Source organism: Phocoena phocoena, chromosome 14 (assembly GCF_963924675.1).
Source record: "Phocoena phocoena chromosome 14, mPhoPho1.1, whole genome shotgun sequence".
NCBI lineage: Eukaryota > Metazoa > Chordata > Mammalia > Artiodactyla > Phocoenidae > Phocoena > Phocoena phocoena.
In genome coordinates, this window is record NC_089232.1 from 45,697,447 (window position 1) to 45,720,431 (window position 22,985).

At 42.3% G+C, this 22,985-nt stretch overlaps 3 protein-coding genes across 3 annotated transcripts in view; all 3 read left to right on the forward strand.

The window, feature by feature from the left end:
• The window catches only part of PSME4 (proteasome activator subunit 4), a 101,747-nt gene extending 99,853 nt beyond the window's left edge, over positions 1–1,894 (forward strand). The window contains exon 47 of the mRNA XM_065891554.1: positions 356–1,894. The gene's annotated coding sequence lies outside the window, so the exon portion shown is untranslated. The remainder of the gene's footprint in view (positions 1–355) is intronic.
• Positions 1,895–5,021: 3,127 nt separating this feature from the next.
• Positions 5,022–11,445, forward strand: GPR75 (G protein-coupled receptor 75). The gene is made up of 2 exons (XM_065891711.1): positions 5,022–5,222; positions 9,511–11,445. Exon 2 carries the CDS (start codon positions 9,607–9,609, stop codon positions 11,227–11,229), a length of 1,623 nt encoding a protein of 540 aa, XP_065747783.1. The 5' UTR covers positions 5,022–5,222; positions 9,511–9,606; the 3' UTR covers positions 11,230–11,445.
• ASB3 (ankyrin repeat and SOCS box containing 3) overlaps positions 5,122–22,985 on the forward strand; it is a 137,486-nt gene continuing 119,622 nt past the window's right edge. The window contains exon 1 of the mRNA XM_065891708.1: positions 5,122–5,222. Coding sequence (XP_065747780.1) covers positions 5,122–5,222 — 101 coding nt within the window. The remainder of the gene's footprint in view (positions 5,223–22,985) is intronic.

The following is a 22,985-nucleotide window of genomic DNA, read 5'->3' on the forward strand; positions in this document are numbered from 1 at the left end:
CCCAGAGCATTTTATCCTTTCTTCTCTGCTTTAGGTATTAAGCAGAGAATTGATGTGACTGCTTTTGGGCCTTTATACATGAGTGGGCTTATGGTTAGATAAAAGAAAAGAGATCTTACTCTTAATTGCCTCCTGAGTGGGGCCTGGCCATTTTGGGTTGTCGTAGGGATTCTAGGTTCTACAGTTGTGAAAACATTTCATCTGGATTCTTAAGTATTTATCATCCATTCTGTATTAAAGAGGGAGGACCCAGAAACCTTTCTACTGAGATAGGATGAATGAAGATTTCATTTACTGGGCTCTTAGAGTTGGATGTCCTGTTGTCTAACTGAAATTTTTTTCCTCCTTGATACAGATGAGTAGTCCTCACTTCGAGCTCTTTTCATCAAAAATTCCAGATCCTCAGGTACCATCTGTGGTGGCTTTCTGCAGGTTTTAAAACCCTGCCACTGTTGAGCTCTCATCATTTTGGTGGTTTCTGTGTTTGGTCTCATTAGTCTGCGTTCCACAGGTTCTCAGCTGCCATTTGATTTCCTAACTTGTCCAGAAGTATTTCTGGAATATTAATCACTTTTTCTTTGAGGCATCAGACAAAGCTATAATGTCTCAGACTAGAGATAATTACCCAGTATGATCATGGCATCCAAGACCAGACAGAGTCTAGGAACTCATTACGAAACAGTTTACTTGGAATGGAGAAGGCCCATCTGTAATAACAGATCCTGTCATTTCCTTCATCTCAAATTATTTTGAATTCTTTCCAAATGGCCGTGGGTTTAGATGGTAGTAGGCCTGTGGGCCATAAATCTGAAGCCTTGAGAGCCTTGGGTCTGGAGAGCCATGAAGAGGGAAGGAAAAGAGGGCAAGTCTTGAACCCAGCCAAGGACCTGATGGATTGCTTGACCAAGACACAGAAGTGAAGTCTGTGTCCACATGTTTCCCACAGACTGGAGTTTTTGGTGCTGAATAGAAGAGCAGTTGCTGAAAAACTAGGGGTTTGGTGAATAAATTTTTGATTGATATATATGTATACAATGTGTGATTTTGCAAATAAACAGCAACAACAATAAAAACCCTGACTGGTTGATTTTTACCTGTATTCTTTGCAAATATTGTTTGACCCTCTTTGAAAACTGTTACACTTGACTAATGGAAGTCTGCTGTGTTTGTGGAAATTCTGTAATTTTTTTTCTCTTTTTAATTTTTTTCCTTTTCCTTTTTTTCTTTTTTTTTTTGCCTGCAGAATCGTTGAGACTAATAAGTCTTAATATTTATTTGACTTGTTTAATAAGTGTTACATAGATGTAAAACACTGTATAAACTGTAGAGATAGCATTGGCAAGACTTTGTACAGATGCAACCTCTTACACAACACCATTGTGTAATTAATTTGTAAAGATACACATATAGCTCTTTATTATAGTGATTTTTTTGGCTTTTGTACCAATTGAATGCCATTTTTTTGTGTTTTTAAATTATTTTCTTTATCTTTTCATGTTACAAAAGCTGAGGTGTGGGTTTTTTGAGTTTATTTATCGTTAGAATGTCTGAACTTTTATGTAACTTTTTGTGCGCATCTCTAAATGCGAACACCACATGTTTGCCTATGACCAGTTTATAGAACTCAAGGTATCTTCTAGGTTCAAGTAATTCACAAGTTGGTGAATGTCATCTTGCAGCCCGCCCTGTACAGTCTTCCTTAAAGGAACACTACGGTATATTTTTTAGTATCTACTTGCTGAATGACTCGATACAGACCTAAGCACAGCAGAGGTCCTGGTACAGTATTTAAGTGTCAGCATACACAGGCGTAATCCCTGTATAGTGTAGTGCCAAACTGATTATTTCAATTGTGTAACTAGTTTAAAACCCAATAAATGGATTGTTTTTAACACCTGGCTTTTGTCTTCATTACAAGGAGAAGACAGTTCTGTAGCCAGTGACCCTCATGGATTCCTTTTGCATTCATAGATCTGGGTCCGTAAATTCATGCCCTCCGACCAGAGTGAATTATCTAGATCAGACCTGTCCAGCACAATAGGTCATAGCCATGTGTGACTATTTACATTTAAATTAAATAAAAAATTCCTCAGTCTCAATAGCCACATTTCAAGTTCTCATTAGCTACTTTTGGCTAGTGGTTACCCTGTTAAATAGGCAGGTGAATGTTTTCATCATCACAGAAAGTTCTGTTGGACAACACTGGTCTAAATGATTGATTCTCAAATTGATGGGCCTAGAATGTGAATTTTAGTTCATGCCCCCAGCTCATGATATTGATGCCTGGTCCTGAAACCACAGTTTGAGCAGTGAGGTTTCATGTTGTGTTGACCACTTCAATTTTTCATAGCCAAGCTGTATGAACATACACTGCCATAGGCAAGGTTCCTAAAGTGGGGAATTTAAAAAATATAAGATACTGGGCACCCACTGTGTTCCTCAGTCAGAATTTCTGTGGTTGGGACTCAGGCATCAACGTCTTTTAAAAGCTTTAAAAGTCTTTTAAAAGCTCCGTAAATGCCTCAGTTGTGCAGCCAGGATTGAGAACCACTGGTGACGACTCCTAAGGCCCACTCTAGGCCTAAAAGTGGGGCACCTTAATCACATGCCCAATGTGATTCTGATACCAGGCTTAGAAGTTGCTTATTACTTTGATACCCTAAGTGGTTATATTGTGAATTATTTAATTCCTAAATTTTCTATCGGGGGCCTCAAGAATGAAAAGGAGGAGGGAGAGAAAAGGGATGAATGGCCACTATTGTCTAAATTCTTAAATGGATGTTGCATTCAAAAGAATGGAGAACGCTAGCAGGAACAGTGTTAAGGGAACGCAAGTGTTATGGGTTTGGGGGGTGGTGTGTGTAGGCAGACCAGTGTTTAGAAGTCACTGCTGATTGGGCCTGGAAGACTGAGCTAAGGCAGGTTTCAGGTGGGGATGGGTGGAGGGGGGGAGTGGTAGGAAGTAAGGGGAGGAGAAAGCCTGTATCTTCAATGTTGTATGAGCCAATAAATAATCTTTAGTTTCTGAATGAATCCTTTAAAAAAGAATTTGCAAATTGTGTTTCAAAATTTGGGAGGAAATTTTACCTACCTGTTTTCTTAATGCTAATGATTAGTAATGGGGCCAGAGAAAACCAGTGAGGAATTTTGTCTTACTGGAAAAAAACTTTCTACAGACTTTGTAGTTGTTTTTGCGGCCAAGGGCCATTTGTCTTGTTACTGTCACTGTTTTGGGTATTCCCTCATTGTTGAACATCAAGGTTTTCAGTTTTCTCTACTATAGATCACACTGCAGTGAACATTTTCATCCCTTCATACTTAAAACTTGTTTCTTTTATTCAGGTATTTCCTTAGGATAAATTCCAAGGAGTGAGATTTTTAGGTCATGAATCTAAGCATTTTACTGGCTGTCATGTTCTTTCCTCAAAGTGCATGTGTCAATTTGCATTGTCAATGATAGTGTGTATTAGAACGTTGGTTTCCCTGCCAATTGACAGCCTATTCATATCTTAACATACTTCAAGTCAGCCCTGCTTGTTTATTTGTAGATTGCCATTTTGTGACTACTAAACCAGTGTTCTTTCCAATTTGACACACTGCTGGTACTTTTTGTAGACGTGATCATAGTAGCTTTCGTCTTGTTGATCGTGCTTACTAGTTCTGGAACTTGGATGGTTCCAGATTTCCTCTTCTAGCTCTCTAGAATCCTTTACAACTTGTGAAATTTTTTTTTGAAGTTATTTCTAAATTCTGATAGCATAGTCAACACCTGGACTGGGTATCTACCTCATAAATTATCCAGCCCTCTTGATTTTCTCTTGATGAAAGCAGAGTGGTGGGGGTGGCTGGGAAAAATATATGCGTAAATCCAATTATTTGGTACTTGTTGGTGCTGAACTGTTCTGTTTTAGAAGATGGAACTATCGGCCAAAATAGGTGTTTCAATAGCAGTGTCCTAAGTACTTCACTTGAATGGAACTTTCTGGTTTTCTGGCACTCGGTGAAGGAAAGAACACTCAAATAGCACTCTTTGTTTCCAAGTGGTACCCTCTGAGAAGGTCAGAAAAGTAGTAAGATCCTAGTTACCCAGGTTGACACTGAAGTAGTAAAGAGTTTAACTGGCTTTCTTTTGTCCCCAGAGTAACAAACATACTTGGGAATGCTACTTGATAACTCTTGAGACTAAAACCCGCTTTTATGAGTTCATTATTTTGGACATACTGTGCACTTTAGAATGAGAGGCTGGTAAATTTTTTGGTTTGTGTCCTTGCTTGCTAAAATTAGCGGCATACATTGCACCATTGCTTTTCAAGTTGATTTACATTGAACACAGCATTGAGTAACGTCGATGATTTCTTGGCTTGGTTATTTCATTTGCATGGGTAGTTTCTGTGCTCTTTGCATTTGTTTCCTAGTAGTTATGCCCTTTGCTGAGTTCCCTCAATAAATTTATTAATACTTTCAGAGAGCTGAGAGGAGAAAAAATTACCTTATAGTTGGTTTGATTTAAAGTCTGTTGCAATGACTTGATTTACAGATTCTGTGTCTCAAAGTACCAAACTGGACGACAACGCCAGTTTAATCTAGGAGAAAAAGTATTAGCTACAGCGTAGAGAGGAGCTAGGAAGGCGGACTAGGAAGCGCCAGGAATGGGGAGAGGTGGGTGGCGGGCCGACCAGAAGCCTGGGAAGCCCCCAGATCCCGCCAAGACCGACGTGAAGCCAGGCCACGCCTCGCTGTCCACGGTCTCCACCCTCTAAGGGTCAAGGTCCCCATGGGTCGCGCTCTGTCCGTCGGTGCCCCCACCTTTGCCCTCCTCTCCACCCAGTCCGCTCCCCCTCTTCCTCGGTATGTCAGCTCGTAACAGCCTCGGGGAGCCGCCACTGCCCGAGCGGCAAAACGGCGCTCCTGAGACCTCGCGCGGCGCGGAGGACGGAGGTCGGGGCGGCGGGAGCGGTCGGGCCCCGGGGCAACGGGAGGCCCGCGAGTCGTCGAGGGCGCGGGGGCAGGCGGGGCGCCGAGCCGGAGTGTCCGGCGTGGGGGTGGGGGGCGGCGCCCTCGGCGTCTCCGTGACTGCGCCTCCGCTTGCCGCGGCTCCCGGGATGCGCGGAGGCGGCGGCGATGGCGATGATGTCTCTAGCCCTGCATCCTCCCGGGCGGCGGGCGGAGCTGGGGTCCGAGCTGCGATATGGAGGAGGGGCGGCGCTGCGGCCACCAGGCAGGTGAGAGACCACGGGCCCCTGGAGGAGGACGACCCCGCGGGGACCGGGAGGGCCGGGCCCTGAGAAGCCGCCGGGTGAGCGAGGAGGCGGCCGCACAGGTCCAGGCCCGGCCGCCGTGCACCGGCGCTCCTGGCGCGGCCTAAGGGGAAACCATCTCGCGCCTGCCCTGTCGGTTCCCCGGCTCCGCGGGGCCCGTGGAACCCCTCCCCCGCCGCCCATGCCCTGCCTGAGCCCTCCCCACCTCACCAACCCTCTGCTGCATCTTTTACAAGCTTCCCTGGACCGACCTAGGCCCTCCTTACCATTACCTTCCCCAGCCAGGGGAGCCCCTACCCATCTCAAGTCCCTGGTCTGGGTCGCTGTGCCCTCCCAGAAGTCTCCCACAACAGCCTCACACTGGAGGTGCTCCACAGCCTCCCCTCTCCCTCATCCACTGACAGACCCGACCCTATCAGCTGCTCTGGGCTTCGAAAGGTAGTTCCACTGGGGAGAAAGAGCATGGCCTCTGAAATCAGATAAATCTGGCTTGAATCTTAGTGACCTTGGACAAGTCATCTAACTTCCCTGATGTTTTCCTGATCAATACAAATACAGTGGGAATAATAATATTAATAGTACAGAACCTTGTTTTCTTGTGAGGGTTGGTTAGACTGAGAATGCCTGCCCTCGAGGAACTGAGGATATAATGAGAAAACAAGAGTTGGAAGAATCCAGGTCATGAGTTGACTTGTAAAAGCTCATATAAAATGTTTTAATATGTACTAAAATATTAAGACAGCACACTAGATTATCAAGAGGCTCTTCACACACATCCTAATGAGAAATTGCTGAACAATTTTCACTTATTTCTTGCTTACTTTAGGCTCTCTCCTTCTTAGTTGTAATAAGATGCATATGATATGAATTCATTCCTTCTTATTGTGCTTAATATGTTTTCTTCTTAAGACTGGTGTTCCAACTTAAAATTTCTCTGATTTTATTAATTACATCTTCTTCCAGAACTTGTTTATGGTCCCAGAGATAAAGAGTAACTTGTACGCTTGCATTGAAAAGAATGTTGGTAACCTTTATTTAATATTTAGGAGTAAGTAGCAGATAGGTATTCATTTACCGCCTCCCTCCCCCAAATAAGTGAGTTTTATAGTTCTTCTATCATAGCTTTTCCCCAAATTGTCATCTCAGCCTCCTCTTTCTTAAAGTCTCAGAAGTTAGTACCTAAGGCCTGGGTTTACTTTCCCTCCATTTCCTTACTGCTTCTAAAGTTTCTCTGCCCAAACCTTTACTTCTGTCTTCTGCTTTTTCTCCCTTTTCTCTTCCCAGCCTCTGATTCCTTCCTTTTTTTTTCTAATTATCTCAAATCAGAATGATTTATAGTTACTTTATACCAGAACCATAATTTTTCAACCTTGCCAAAAAGGTACATGGAAGTATATATGTGTGTGTGTGTGTGTGTGTGTGTGTATTCAAATTTTGGGCTCCAGGAACTTTGAGTTGGGAAGGGATTGCAATACCTACTTCATAGGATTATAATGAGAATGAAATAAAGTTTGATAACCTATGTAAAGCTTCTAGTAGAAGTGCCTGGCATATAATAACCACCCAGTAAATTATAGCTGCTGTAACTGTCTTCTGACCTGGGACTCCCTGCCTTGATTGCTTTGCTATTCTGTTTAGCTTGGTGGTGGAGTGCTGCCTTTAGAGAGCAACTGCTTAGGTTCAAATCCATACTGTACCCCTTTAAGATAGGTGCTCTCTCTCTCTCTCTCTGACTCAGTTTCCTCATCTGTAAAATAGAGGTAAGTTATACTATCTCAGGGTGGTTTTGACGATTCAATATATTAATAGTGTGGAGCACTGAGAGCAGTGCCTGGCACATCACAAGCACTTAGTAAAGTGAACATACTAATGATAAGACTGATCATTATATTCCTGACCGAGAATTCTACTTTATTTTTTAATGTATTGAAAAAATTTAAGTTTATTGAAGCAATTGTAATTGGAGAGAAAGTGAAAGTTGCCCCTCAACTCCTCCAAATCCTTTTTTTTTCCTTCTGCCTCTTATCTTTGACTAATGTTGGTGCCTCATCATTCCATTTTCCCCTTTCCAAATTCCTTCCAGCCTGGGGTCTTCATAACTTCCATCATCCGCTTCATTTTTATTACCCACTTACTCGATATTTTTCTTAGCATCCTAATTCCAGACTCTTCATCATTCTAATTTCCCCAAGCCAAATTTCTGCTTCTCTCTTTCGGGGTCAGGGGAATTTGCTATAAACAGTAGTATCACCTTTCTGCTCTTCTTGCTTCCACAAATTGGATTTTCTCTTCTACTTCTTTTTTCCATCAGTTAACCCCAATCCTCCAATTAACAATTAAAAAATTAACAGTAAAAGGTTTTTTTTTTCACTACACAGGTATCAAAAAGGGTTCAGAAACAGGCACATACTCTTTTAAGTGAAAATAATAAGCTATCCATTATTATTTTTAAATTCTAATCATCAAGAAACAAAAGGTCAGGATTATTTTTTCTATCTCTTTTATATCAGGAAAGTACAGAAAAGTTGGTCCTACTTATCAGTGGAGAAATTCATTATATTGTTATGATCTGCACTTTTGACCATTAGAATGTAGAAGAGGTTTTCTTCTTCCTTCATGAAGGACACCAGTTAGTTTTATGGATCTCCCCAGGACTGAAATTTGTCTGATACTCACCGGCACAGCTGTACCTATTATTGAATGCTGGGTGACTTCTGTATTGGGTGGTCCATAGCTCCTGCTTGGAGGCACCAGTAATACCTCACTAACCAGGCCCCTTCCTCTGTACCCCATGATTCAGCAACTAAAGTGTTAATCCTAGGACAGCTGGAGGCCTCTGGGACTCAGCTTGAGCTGGTGGTTAAATACTCTGAACATCACCCATGGACCTCCCCAGTACCACTGGTTATGCCTAAAATACTGGGTTAAAGCAAGTTATTTTTGGTTGCCAAGAGCATTGCACCAGTCTCCAAGGAACAACTTAAGCTGTACCACTGGAAGCATCTTTGGGAGCGGGATGGGCACCAGGCCACACAGGGCTTTGGGATTTGGGACAACAGAACATTATGTGAGTGTATTTTAAATCTCATTGCAAAATGGAAAAAAAAAAATGTTAAGAAAGTAAAGGACCAAGAAGAGAAAGAAGTTTTTCTTTAAAAGTAGAGGCTGTGTCTTATTCATCTTTGTACCCACGGTACCTAGCGTAAAGCTGGAGGAGAGTATGCACACGGTAGATATAAACTGGGTGAATGCATGCATGAATGGGTGCATGCCTCCTGCTTCTCCACGAGGATATTCCTGCTGGAATAATGATAACTCACATTTATATAGAGTTTGCAAAGTGGTGCTTCGCCCCTTGTAAATCTCATATGATTCTGACACCCTTCATTACTTCCATTTTTTCCCTCTCAAATATAGTCGTACACAAAGTTCTTTTCCAAAGGAGAGTGCGGAGTTGGCCAAAAAGTCACAAATAGGGAGAAGAAAATATAAATAACGGAAAATAAAGGATTCTTCCTAGGAAGAGGAGTCGGATTTGTTAGTGACGTGTGGGGGTTATGTAAAAGGCCACAGTATACACTCCAAAAGTAGCCTCTCGCTTATGCATCAAGCACAGCACGTGCTGTTTCTTGCCTCAGTCCTTCTGCTGCAAAGACCTACTCCCCTTCTCCCAGGCTGTCTGTCCCCCACTCCCTGCCCCTCGCCTTCCACCCAACTAGCTCCTCCTTATCGAGAGCTGCTTTACCCTCTCTCAGCCTTCACCCGGGGCTGGATTATGTCCCCCTTCTTTTCCTCCCACAGTGTGCTGCCATCAGCTGATTTGCCGCATTTGGCTGCAATTTCATAGGTTGATCTCCTCCAACTAGATTGTGATCTCTTTCGTGGAGAGATCATGTTCTCGTGTCTTCACAGTGTCTGGCACTGCAGAGTTTCCGAAAGTAACATCTGCACACCCATCCTTCAATCACAGTCTCAAGGGGTGAGGCCCAGGAATCTTGTTTTTTGTTTAACCCACTCTCCAGATGATGCTTAACCTAGTTTGAAAACCACTGTGTCATAAAACCTGAAATCAGCTGGATGAATGTATTTTGAGGTCTTTGTGTCTTTCCTGTGTGGGGCTTTGCAAGGAGAAATGCTTTCTAGGCACTGGGTCAGAGCTGAAAAAGTCTAGTGCTTTTGTAAAAGATCATGAGGTCACTCTTCTTTCTCCATTAATTCCTTTCTGTTTCTGGGTATGCATTTTTGTGCACAGGCTTTTCTGCCTTGGGCCTCTTTTGTCAAATATCGCTCATCTGTGAGTTGAGGCCCTGACTCCCTTCACACAGAAGGAAGTCATCTCTCTCTGAAGATGAACTCAACAGACCTCCCTCAGGATGCTCCCAACACTACCCTGCTACATGTGCCTCACTCCCAGGGAGAAAACAGCACTGCTGTCCAGGAAGACCTCCAGGACCTCATCCACACGGCCACCTTGGTGAGCTGTACCTTTCTGCTCGCAATCATCTTCTGCCTGGGCTCTTACGGCAACTTCATTGTCTTCTTGTCCTTCTTTGATCCGGCCTTCAGGAAATTCAGAACCAACTTTGATTTCATGGTCCTGAACCTGTCCTTCTGTGACCTTTTCATTTGTGGCGTGACGGCCCCCATGTTCACCTTCGTGTTGTTCTTCAGTTCAGCCAGCGGCATACCAGATGCTTTCTGCTTCACCTTCCACCTCACCAGCTCCGGCTTCATCATCATGTCCCTCAAGACAGTGGCGGTGATTGCCCTGCACCGGCTCCGCATGGTGTTGGGGAAGCAGCCGAACCGCACGGCCTCCTTTCTCTGCACCTTGCTCCTCACTCTGCTCCTCTGGGCCACCAGTTTCACCCTCGCCACCTTGGCCACCCTGAAAACCAGCAAGTCCCACCTCTGCCTTCCCATGTCCAGTCTGATTGCCCGAGAAGGGAAAGCCATCCTGTCTCTCTATGTGGTCGATTTCACCTTTTGTGTTGCTGTGGTCTCTGTGTCTTACATCATGATTGCTCAGACCCTGCGGAAAAATGCTCAAGTCAGAAAGTGCCCCCCTGTGATCACAGTTGATGCTTCCAGACCACAGCCTTTCATGGGGGCCCCTGTGAAGGGAGGTGGAGATCCTATCCAGTGTACCATGCCAGCTCTTTACAGGAACCAGAATTACAATAAACTGCAGCACGTTCAGACCCACGGATACACCAAGAGTCCCAACCAGCTGCCAACCCCCGCGGCCAGCCGGCTCCAGCTGGTGTCGGCTGTCAATCTCTCCACGGCTAAGGATTCCAAGGCGGTGGTCACCTGTGTGATCATTGTGCTGTCGGTCCTGGTGTGCTGCCTTCCGCTGGGAATCTCCTTGGTGCAGGTGGTTCTGTCCAGCAATGGGAGCTTCATCCTTTACCAGTTTGAACTGTTTGGTTTTACGCTTGTATTTTTCAAGTCAGGATTAAACCCTTTTATATATTCTCGGAACAGTGCAGGGCTGAGAAGGAAAGTACTGTGGTGTCTGCAGTACATAGGCCTGGGTTTTTTCTGCTGCAAACAGAAGACTCGACTTCGAGCCATGGGAAAGGGAAACCTCGAAGTCAACAGAAACAAATCCTCCCATCATGAAACAAACTCTGCCTACATGTTGTCTCCAAAGCCCCAGAAGAAATTTGTGGACCAGGCCTGTGGCCCAAGTCATTCGAAGGAAAGTGTGGTCAGTCCCAAGATGTCTGCTGGACATCAACACTATGGTCAGAGCAGCTCAACCCCCATCAACACTCGGATTGAGCCGTACTACAGTATCTATAACAGCAGCCCGTCCCAGGAAGAGAGCATCCCACATAACTTACAGCCAGTAAATTCTTTTGGATTTGCCAGTTCATATATTGCCATGCATTATCACACCACTAATGATTTAATGCAAGAGTATGATAGCACTTCAGCCAAGCAGATTCCAGTCCCCTCTGTTTAGAGTCATGGAGGCTAGAGAATCTTACGTAAATGTTTTTGTTTCTGATACTAATTGATTTTTTTTAATTCTGTGAGACCAGAGGTACATCAAAACTTAAAGACCTAGACAGTTGACACTAATGACTCCCTTTTGTCTGAAGTATTAGCATCTGTTCGTTTGCTTTGCAGTTTCTTGACGTTTTAAGAGTTGATGTAGAAGTTTATTATTTTACACCTGACCTGTGCTCCAATCTTTTGTACGAAACTTTTAAACAGATGCCAGGGAATGATCATGCTACTGTATTAAAGTAGGGAATGGACTGATTAAGGTCATTTGAGTCAATGTTATGGTTCTTTGAAGTAAGTATGAGCTGGAATTTTTAAAGAACGTGAAGGTATCATCTTTACTGAGGCATTATTTTTATAAACTGAATTATAAATTTTGACTCTTTGAAGCGTTGAATTGGGATCAATGTACTTTTTTTGGTTGCAGGCTTACTGGAATAAATAACACATTGTTAAAGCAGAAAATCAGAAATGTATTATCTATAACTATTTTTACCAAAAATACACAAGCATTAGTTACTTTCTTTTCATAAGACAGCCAACTAAGAATAGGGTATTAAGATCATTACCATTTGTAATTGTAGACATCATTATTTTGTGTCAGCTGAGTAGCTGTATAGTTCTTTTAAAAAGAAGTTTGGGACTTCGCTGGTGGCGCAGTGGTTGAGAGTCCGCCTGCCGATGCAGGGGACGCGGGTTCGTGCCCCGGTCCGAGAGGATCCCACATGCCGCGGGGCGGCTGGGCCCGTGAGCCATGGCCGCTGAGCCTGCGCGTCCGGAGCCTGTGCTCCGCGATGGGAGAGGCCACAGCAGTGAGAGGCCCGCGTACCGCAGAAGTCTGTTTTTTCTTGCTAAAAATGAATTATTCTATTTCAGAATGATCTTACCCAAGAAACCTAGTGAGGAGGACTGCATCTGTAGTAGAGGGGTGCTCTCCCTGGGGTAGTAGGCACTAACGGTGGTCATCTCATCAGGGTGCTGTTATGTGGGAAGCAGGCTAGACTGTTGTATGTAGACTCTTGTATGTACAAGAAGGCATAAGGATGAGATGGGGGTGTTTCGATCTGTGCTTTCCTTCTGTTTGAGAATGATTTGTTAACAACCTGATGAAGACTATCTAAGTAACTATTTAGAAAAATTTTTTGGTCTTTGTTTATATATTACCATGGTAGAAAAATTCTTAAGATGGTCTGTTTTCAAACTAATTGTGTTATTTCTCTCCCATGAATCTTAAACTGGAAATGGGCAATAAGGCAAAATAGATTAAATATTTCTACACTTAAACTAATTTTATTATATACTCTGTGATTCCTAGCGTAACTACTGTAAACTTACATTTTTATGTAAAAATGTTTTCATTATACAGTTGGCATTTGAACTCAATACAGTTTTGGAACTATAACTTCTAGACAAGATGAGCATCAAGATACAAAACCTATCTTTATAAATTGTTATATTCAAGAACAGTTATTGCAGATTGGAAGGTACTTTGTCCCTTGGATGAAAGGTGTTCAGTTTATAGCATCCTCTCCCATGCTGTTTCCCAAATACAGAGGTCGTGAGACGCATGGAGAAGACAGCTGGTACTCAGCTAGAACTCTGCTCAGTCTCATCTAATAACTCTTACCTTCCAGGATCAACCAGTCATTTCTATTTCCGAGGCTTAAGTATGAGATATGGATTTTATTTTGCTGTTAAATTCACCTTTTAGGACTCTCTCCCTTCTTTCCTTCTCTCTCTCTTGTCCTTTTATTTTTGCTATTAAATTTTATAACAGAAGATAAAATATACACTCTTCTTTTTTTCCTTTGGTAATTGAATGCTATTTTTGGAAGTCACTATGACCTATTTCAACTGTGCTTTTATATTTTTAATACAACACTATTTTCATTTATTAATACTTCCATGAGGTAGGTTCGTATATTACCTCTTTTTAACAAAGAATTAAGAAATAGAATATCCTCTCCCAAGATCATTTGAAGAATTGTGGCAAATTAGGAATGAAACTTTTGTCTAAATTCAGAACCTCGTATTTAAGTCAATAAGCCAAACAGCTTTATAAGTAATAACATTGCAATCAAGAAGCTATTTCATACTTTTTAAGGTATGAATCTCTTTTTTGGCCAGGCATTTCAAATGTGACTCAATAAAAGATTTTTTAAAAAGTAATTTCTACTTGTAAAACTAAAAATGACAGGTTTCCTTTGTGACCTCTGAGTCTGAGATGATCTGACCCATCTTTGGGAGGTAAAAATCATAGCATAAAGACAATAAGCATGTGCATATGAGGTGTTCAGTCTCTTTATGCTCATCAAGAAATTATTGATTTAACTTGCATGAAATACATAGCAGGCTAGATTCTTAGCCTTCCTGTATATTTATATCTCTGTATCTATGTCTATGTGTAGATATATGTAGATACAGATACAGAGATAGATATATGTAACTTGTCTCTTCATAAGTTATATATGTCTATCTATATCTATGTCTATATGGAGATAAAGATATAAATAGACATATATAACTTTTCCATAAGGGCTAAAATGAGAACTTTTATAAAAGTAATGAGAATTCAGTTGAATATGACTAATTAGCAGGGTATATTAATTATTTCTCTTGATGCTTTACTGTGATGCAAATTGTTCTGATGTTAACCATTAGGTCAGATTTGTATTTCTGATGCTTTTAATGTTCTTTTAAACTAATGTTTGGAAAATAAAAATAATGAAAAACCTAACATTTCTGAACATCAGACTGCAATACTTTTACTTTCCTGTCAATCATTTAAAAACCATCGGAGAATAGCAGTGTTGAAACTCAGAGAGTGTTCTTTTCCTTAAAAGACAAATAACTTGTTTGACCACATTGTGTAGCATGCATTTGTGCTCAGAACGATCAAGAATAATTAGTTCCAAAGGTTAATTATTTACTAAACTAAGTTTATCACCCAGCGGGAAAACTCCTAACCATTTCAAAAACTTCTTTAAAATGAAATGAATCTGGAAAAAGATACGGAATTCTGGGTATTTCAGTTTATCAATCACGGTTTTAAGAATCAGAAAACATTAATTTAAGCAGAAAAGAACTGAATATCGGAAATCAGATGTCTTCTCAATCATTAAAAGGTCAAGGCTCTATGATGACATGTCTGCAGGAAACATTCCAGAATAAACAGTACCAGTCTGACTAGCCAGCAGAGATGCTTTTTCCGCTACAGCCAGGAAGGGAAGGAGTGAGGAGGCCTCCTCGGACCTTGGACTTCAAGGACACCTGTTGAAGTAGACACCCAGAGAGATCAGGAAGCTGCTGCACTGCCACAACCTCTACGACTAACCCTCCTGACACCTCCAAAGCAAATGCTAAACATCAAAGCAGTGCCGCAGAAAGAAATCTGGCACCAGGCATTTAGTTGGCAGAACCCAATTTACATTTAAAACCCTAGTTTCTGTGAATCTGGGAAGTGTAGTTACACTAAAAAGGTAAACTAAAAGGAGGTTCAGAACAGATACTGAGTTCCAATCCACTCCGTCCACAATGGTCCATCTTTTTGGTGCTCAACATTTATAGCTGCTCCTTTAGCCATATTTCCAAAGAACACCAACTCTCCCATTTGAAATAATGCAACTTCTCTCATTTAAACAAAAACATGCCTCCTCTCTTCCAGAGGAAATGCAAAGTCCGATCAACTATTCTATTTCTCGGTAATGTACTCTTCTGGTTCAGTCAGAAATCTCAACTTTGTATTCTGTAACCCAAGGATGAAATTGTAAAGTTTACCACTGTATGGTCAGGCCACTTAAGATGATTGTTCTCTTGTTCTCTGTACATCCCCTGCCCAACCAGTGCCTGCTTCACCTGCACCCTGTTCACATGACTGACCTTCCTGCGAACTTGCCCCAGCTGGTGATTGTTCTTATCAAAGGGGCAGTGAGAGGCTTGATAAGAGGCATGCCCCTGTTGGTTTCCCTGGTAACTAATGAGCCCACCTGATGTCAATTCCCCTGTAACTGGTAATTCCCCCCACAGGGAGCGAAGACTGCTGCCGTGTCCTGCCCGTCGTCCACCACACACAGTGGGCTGTCGCTCCAGGACCTTGCTTCAGACATGTAAGCTCCCCCATCCATTAAACCATTTGATACCAGGGTTCTAGGCCTTCCCCAGTCAATAGAAATTGATGAGGCCAGTCAAGAAATTCAGGCAAGGCTTTATTGGGGCCTCTGTTGCAGCAGGAGGGTAGCGAAAACAAGTAACAAGTCCCCTTGCTCACTCCCCAAGGTGGAGGGAGCTGGTTCCTTATATGGGGTTGAGGGTAGGGGTGTGACCAGGGGTCGGGCCAGAGGGGTGGCTTAGGTGTTTTGCCCACCCCTTTGTTGGTATTGAGTGCTGGGGGCATGTGCAGTACCCTGCTTTTGCTCCCGACACCCTGTTTTTACTTCCAGCTCATCAGAAGTGGCAGTTGGGGTTTTTTTGGTCTTTTTGTATCTTTTGTCTAGAATTTGCCGGAACTGTGCATGGACAGCAGCTACTTTTAGTCCCTTATAGTTTTCTTTGTATCAGTATTTTCTTGCTCCAGGAGATGTTAGTCCAGGCGCAAGCATTGCAGTACTGGAGCAAAGGGTCCCAGGTCCCAGCCTGTCTCACACTGATGTCTCTGTTGCTGACTCCAGGCTCTTTCTTCAGTCTTGAAGCTGGGCAAGCACAGGCCTTGTAGGCCTGTGGGATGCAGCCCAGTAACCACCAACAAACACATCTTATAGAAAGTAGCAGAGAAAACAGGGTAAGAAGAAGAAATAGGTTGAAATGATTCATAAGGGAGAAAATATGGGTGCTAATATAGGCCTTACTTGCTTCTGATCAGGAAGTTGTGGTTGCTATTTTGTAACTTCCACTACTCCCTGCTTCCTACCCCTTTGCCCTCGGCTAGCATATTGCATAGTCTGAGAAAATATATAGCTTTTATAAAATAGTGGAGGGAAGGAAATACTAAGAAAACAAAATTTAGGGAGTATAAAGCAGGATTACAGAAATTAAAACAGCAAGAAAATAAATGTAAATGCTTACTGTCGTTTATAAAACACAAAAATCCTTGAATTTAAAATATGTAAGGGGCTTCCCTGGTGGCACAGTGGTTGAGAGTCCGCCTGCCGATGCAGGGGACGCGGGTTCGTGCCCCAGTCCGGGAAGATCCTACATACCGCAGAGCGGCTGGACCTGCGCGTCCAGAGCCTGTGCTCCGCAACGGGAGAGGCCACAACAGTGAGAGGCCCGTGTACCATCAAAAAAAAAAAAAAAAATGTAGGGGACTTCCCTGGTGACCCCGTGGTTAACACTCCGTGCTCCCAATGCAGGGGGCCCGGGTTTGATCCCTGGTCAGGGAACTAGATCCCACATGCATGCCGAAACTAAGAGTTCACATGCTTCAACTAAGAGTTTGCATGCCACAACTAAGGAGCCCACAAGTTTCAATAAAGGAGCCCACCTGCTGCAATTAAGAACTGGTGCAACTAACTAACTAAATATTTTTAAAAAATGATATGCAGGGAATTCCCTGTCAGTCCAGTGGTTGGGACTGCACTTTCATTGCCAAAGACCCAGGTTCAGTCCCTTGTTGGGGAACTAGGATCCTACAAGCTGCACAGCACCGCCAAAAAAAAAAAGATATGCAAAATTTGCTGCTTGGAATAGATAAACATAAGATAAACTGATGTAAAAATTAAGAGGCAAAAGTAGATTAAGCTTACATGAAGAAAAAGAAAAAGGGAATGGCAACATTAATATCGGAGAACTAAAGAAGAGAACTAACATTGATAAAGAGAACCCCCAAATAGTAAAGTAATAACAGTATTCATTCATTCAATGGATATTTATTGAATACTATGTGCCAAGAACTTGAGATACACTGGTGAACACAAGAGAGAAGTTTCTATTCCCATGACAATTATATTAGGCTAAGGAAGATAAAATAAACAGGTAAACAAATATGTAATTTTTATGTGGTGATATGTTCTATGAAGAAAAATAAAACAGTAAAGGCAGAGAAAGTGTCAGGGATGTTAATTTTATACAGGGAAGTTAGAAACTATTTGGGACAATAATACAATTTACTACAGTATTATTTTCATTATCGTTTAGTTCTAAATATGCTCTAATTTCCATTATTATTTTTCTTTGGGTCCACAAATTATTTAGAAGTGATTCTCTTAATTTTCCAGTAATGATATTTCAGTTATTGATTTTTTAACTTGACGACCTTGTGGCAAATGAGATATACACGATTCCAACCCTTGAAAATTGAAATTTGCTTTATGCTCCCGTAGATGGACAGTTTATGTAAACGATCTGAGTATACTCGAAAAGAATGTGTATTTTTTAAAAATAAATTTATTTATTTATTTTTGGTTGCGTTGGGTCTTCATTGCTGTGCATGGGCTTTCCCTAGTTGTGGCGCGTGGGGTCTACTCTTCATTGTGGTGTGTGGGCTTCTCATTGCGGTGGCTTCTCGTTGCAGAGCACGGGCTCTAGGCGCGCGGGCTTTAGTAGTTGTGGAGCACGGGCTTCAGTAGTTGTGGCTCGTGGGCTCTAGAGCACAGGCTCAGTAGTTGTGGCGCACGGGCTTAGTTGCTCCGTGGCATGTGGGATCTTCCCGGACCAGGGATCGAACCTGTGTCCCCTGCATTGGCAGGCGGATTCTTAACCATTGCGCCACCAGAGACGTCCCAAGAATGTATATTTTTTGTTGGGTAAAATGTTTTCTACAGGTCCATTAGTTCAAGCCTATTGATTGTATAGTTCAAATCTATATTCTTACTGATTGTGTTTGTTTGTTTGATCTGGAGAGAGATGGCAGCAAAAGTGCTTATACACAGAGAGTAGACTACTAGCATGTGGTGTGCATGGGTACCCTGCAGAATAGTTTATAGAGGGAAGAGAGAACTTGTTACTTGCTGGGTTGTTAAAGTGGAGGTCAGTTAGGAGAGTTTCTATGGGAGTGTTCTTTTTAAAATTCAATAAATTAGATTTTAGATATTACTCAAAATTCACTTCAGAACTTTATTACTATATATGCATGCATTTGTACATAGTTGTAACCGGAATGTACGTTTTACCTTCTATTCTTTTCTGTTGAAATGATCATATCATCAAACTTTTGAAGAGCAGATTCATTTTATGAATACTGTTGAAATTACTCATAAACCTGTATCTGTTCAAGGAAAGTAATGTAGAGGAAAATTGCCTTCAGTCAACCTAGCAAATAAGAAAGAGAGCTGGGAATAGAGTGTTTCCTTACAGACTTCCCTTACAGAAGTTTTTTAAGTTGTCAAAACTGGCAACAAGGAATGTATCTCTGGGTGATAGGTTTAAATTTAGAAACTCATCTACTTGACCTAGAGAGTTTTTCTAGACAAAAGAATTTGTCTTCTGCTTTAGGAATATTGTTAACCTCATTTGATTCACCACCCACTGTCCACTTTTGCCCCACAGCTCTGCTTCTTAGGTGATAAAAAAGTGCTCCACTATATGTCCAATATGCATTCTACAAGTTTTGATTGTGAAAATGCACAAGTGCAGGTAATAACAGCAACCATTGGGCTTACATGATGGTAAGATACACCAATTTCAGAGAGGTTACAATGTGAAAAAATGCTTATCTTAGAATTGGTGATATATGGTGTTTAGTATAAGCTAGGGGAAAACACAAAATTATGGTCCCTTGATAAATACTTTAAGGATCTTTCTTTAAAACTAAGATTTTAAATAGTTCCTTGGTTAGGAACTCTTTACTTCCAGAAGCAATGGCCTCATAAGATTCCAGGTGGGAATTCTTTTCTAAAGTGGGAAGGGGCAGTAATGAAAGGGCAGCATGAGGTCTTAAGAGTAAGGCACAGTAGCCTTCTCAGACAGCTCAGTTGTAGGGACCTGAAAATGAGCATCTATAAACTGGATCCCTTTTTCATGCTCAAGATACTTGCACCCCAGTCTGAAGATCTCTACGCTTGGCCACCAGTAGCACTCCTGGGTGCTGGCAGGTTCAGGTTCCCACCAGATCTGACTTTGGGTTATGGCTCATTCTTGAGTAATTCTCCATAACCTAGCCAGGCCAGATTATGGAGGCTCCCCTTTCAAGGTCGTCCTCTTCACTCAGTTTAGTGGCAATGATACATGGAAACTACAGTGGGACTTTTGACTCCCAGAGGTAGGCGTTTTCTCCCTTATTCACTTAAAGCAGTTGTTGTTTTTCTTCTTCATTACTGAAAGAGGTCTACGGTCCCGTAAAAGAGATTTGCTCTCACTGCCTCCCTACTGGAGTTGAAGGAAGGCCGAGAGTCAGTGAAGACACCAGGTCTGTGGAATGGTGAGGTGAGGCAGGTTGGCGGTCAGGGAAAAAGGCTCACCTCCTCCAGGGATCCAGGCTTTAGAGAGGGCAGGCCTAGACTGAGCTTAGAACCACAGCCAGAGCAGCCAAGCTCCACCAGTGGGAGGACTCTGCCTCAGCAGGTGACTGGGGAATGTGCTTCCGTGTGTACCAGTCAGCAACACCGGCCCAAGTGTGAAGTCTTCTTGAAGTGAGGGCTTGAAGCCAGATGTTGTAATGTTTGAGGGGATGAAGAAGGGAAAGGAGGAGCAGAAAGATAGGAAAATGGCTCCCTACTTCCTCTCCCACCCCTAAATATGGATCTGTAAATTGAGAAGCAGGTGCTGGCAGTGATTAACGATATTCAGTCTTTCAATACCACTTAAATGCTGATGACACTCATTTTATCTCTCTAATCCTAACCCTCCCTGAACTCCATGCTGGTCTATCCAATTGTCTATTCAGCATCTCCACTTGGATGTCTAATAGACATGTACAAAACTGAACTCTTGATTCAAACCCGCTCCCCACAGACTTGTGTCTCCTGCTGTTTTATCATCTCAGTAAACAGCACCGCAATGACCAGTGCACAGCTCAGTCAGGGCCCTTGATTCTTTTCTTTCTCTTGCATGCCACATCTAATTGATAGAGCAATCCTCAATTATCTTGAAAATATACTCTGAATCCAACTATTTCTCACCTCCTTCAACCCCATCCCTTCTAGCCCATACCCCCACCATCTCTCGCCTGGACTGTTAAACTAGCCTCATAACCATTCTCCCACCTTCCAGTCTTTCTCTCCCACAGTCTCCTTCCTCTGTGTCTGTGACCCTTTTAAAGTAAATCATATTTGTCACTCTCTTGCTTAAAACCTTCCAGCAGCTTTCCATCCCACTTAGAACAAAATCTGAAGTCCTTGCTATGGCCTACATGGCCCTAATAATCTGGCCCCTGGTTTCCTCTTTGTCCTCATTTCCTTTCATGTGTACTCTGCCTAATGTGCTTGGGCTACACAGCCTTTTTGGCTATTTCTCACACGCCTCCATTTTGTTCTCATGTCAGGGAATTAATTCCCCCAGGAATACTTCAGCCTGGAATGATCTTCCCCCAGGGCCTTTCCTAGTTTCCATGTTCAACATAGCTTTCCACCCCATCACTATATATCCTTCCGCCATACTTTATTTTCTTCATGATTCTTATCATTACCCAACATTATGCTACTGTATTAGCCTGCTCGGGCTTCCATAACAAAATACCACAGACTAACTGGCTTAAATAACAGAAATTAATTTTCTCACAATTCTGGAGGCTAGAAGTTCAAGGTCAAAATGCCATCAGGATTGGTTTCTTGTGAGGTCTCTTTTCCTGGCTTGTGGAAGCCATTCTCATTGTGTCCTCATGTGGCCTCTTCTCTGTATGTGCATGGAGGGAGAAGTTTAGGGGGTCTCTGGTGTCTCTTCCCCTTCTAAGGACACCAGTCCTATCAGATTAGGGCCCCACCCTTGTGACCTAATTTAACCTTAATTCCCTCCTTAAATGCCTTATCTCCAGATACAGTCACATTGTGGGTTATAGCTTCAAACATGAATTTTGGGGGGTGGGGGGCACACTTCAGTTCATAATAGTTACATATAGTTGTTTACTGGCTGTCTCCGTTAGAAAAACGCTGTAATAAGGCAAAGACTGTCTATTTTGATCAGCACCGTATCCCTAGTAACTATTAGTCCTTGGCCCTGGTGGGCTTCCAGTGATGACTGTTGAATAAATGAATCATATAATAAATGACTGAACGGATAAAGCCTGAAAGTGATGTCCACCCAGATATCTATCTGGCTGGCTTACAATTTCCCCATGTTTGTTACTTTCTGTATCCCTCTCTATATTCCCAGGATGACTATCAGCAGGACTCTGATGAAAGGGGATATGGGTCTTGATTTACGAGGACTACAAAGCGTTTCTGTTTACTCAGGAGACCATCTCTAAGGGCATCTTTTCCCAAGTGACCACCCTGGCTGCCCAGGCGCTGCCAGACAACCTGCATTCATTCTCGTTCGAATTTCTTGGCTCATAATGCAGTCTGAGGACTCTGAGGATAAAAGCAAACTCTTCAGCAACCACAAAGGAGTTAAGGAGAAAAGGGGTAACTGGTTCTTGGAGGGACAGAAGGGACGATACCAGTTACTTTAAAGCAGATGACAATTTGAATAAAGGTGGGGATTTAGTGAAATTCTGCTTTCCATAAGAGATAGTTAACAGGCAGTCTGTTTAGGTACAGTGCCTTTGAGATTAATTTTACCAAAGTAAAAATATCACTTTATGGTTTATGGACAAATTACTGAATTTTCACTCCTTTACCCCAATAAAGAGATAATTCTGATTAAAAATAAATAAGTACACTTAGCTGGTTCAGTTTGTTTCTCTGAGTTCCATTTCTGTGAAGGTTTGTTTTTTTGACACTTTTCCAGACCTTCAGCTGCTTGTAGCATGCTGATGAGTGGGAGATCTTTCAACTGTGGGAACCTTGATTTTCATGCAAAGCCTGATTTTTGCAAAATGTACTTTGTTCAGATGCCAGATAGGCCTTAAAAAGTAGAGCGAGTCACAGAGGGTGCTTTATGCCTGTCTTCTGGGGCCGTGGCACTAGGATAGGTTTTGTTACCTGTATAAATGCTTCAGGTTCAATACATTTCATATCTGACGTTAGGAAGGGCTTATGAAAGTTTCTTGCTCATTTGCTTGGGTTTAGCAACAACGTATGTCAAAGAAATTGTAAGAACTGATTTTATTTATATTACTCTGAGGAAAGATATGACTGGGAATTGTATTCTTCACAGAGAACCATAATGTTAGACAATTTCTTTAAGGAGTTCAGAGTACCTCAGAACTGGCATGTTTTCAGTACATGGAGTTGGAGACTGAAAATTGAATTTTCTTGGGAATTCCCAGGTGGTCCAGTAGTTAGGACTTGGCGCTTTCACTGTAGGGTCCCAGGTTTGATCCCTGGTTGGGGAACTAAGATCCTGCAAGCTGCATGGCCAAAAAAAAAAAAAAAAAAAAAAAATTAATTTTCTTAACCTTTGAGATCAGGAACTTTACTCAATCACTGCCCACTAGTGGGAGAAATGAAACACAATAAGGAGGCAAAGACACTGTACTCCTGTTAGGAAGGAGGAGCAACATATGGGACCGTGGGAAAGCAGTGTAAAGCAGCAAAAAATTAAACAATGTTGGGGGGGAACCTGAGTGAAAAGGAATACAGATGGGACAAATCAATAATCCTACTCCTTTTTCTTTCCCAACCATTGTAAAACTGAGGAAAACATTTTTTTCCTCCAAGCACCAAACACTGAAAAATAAGG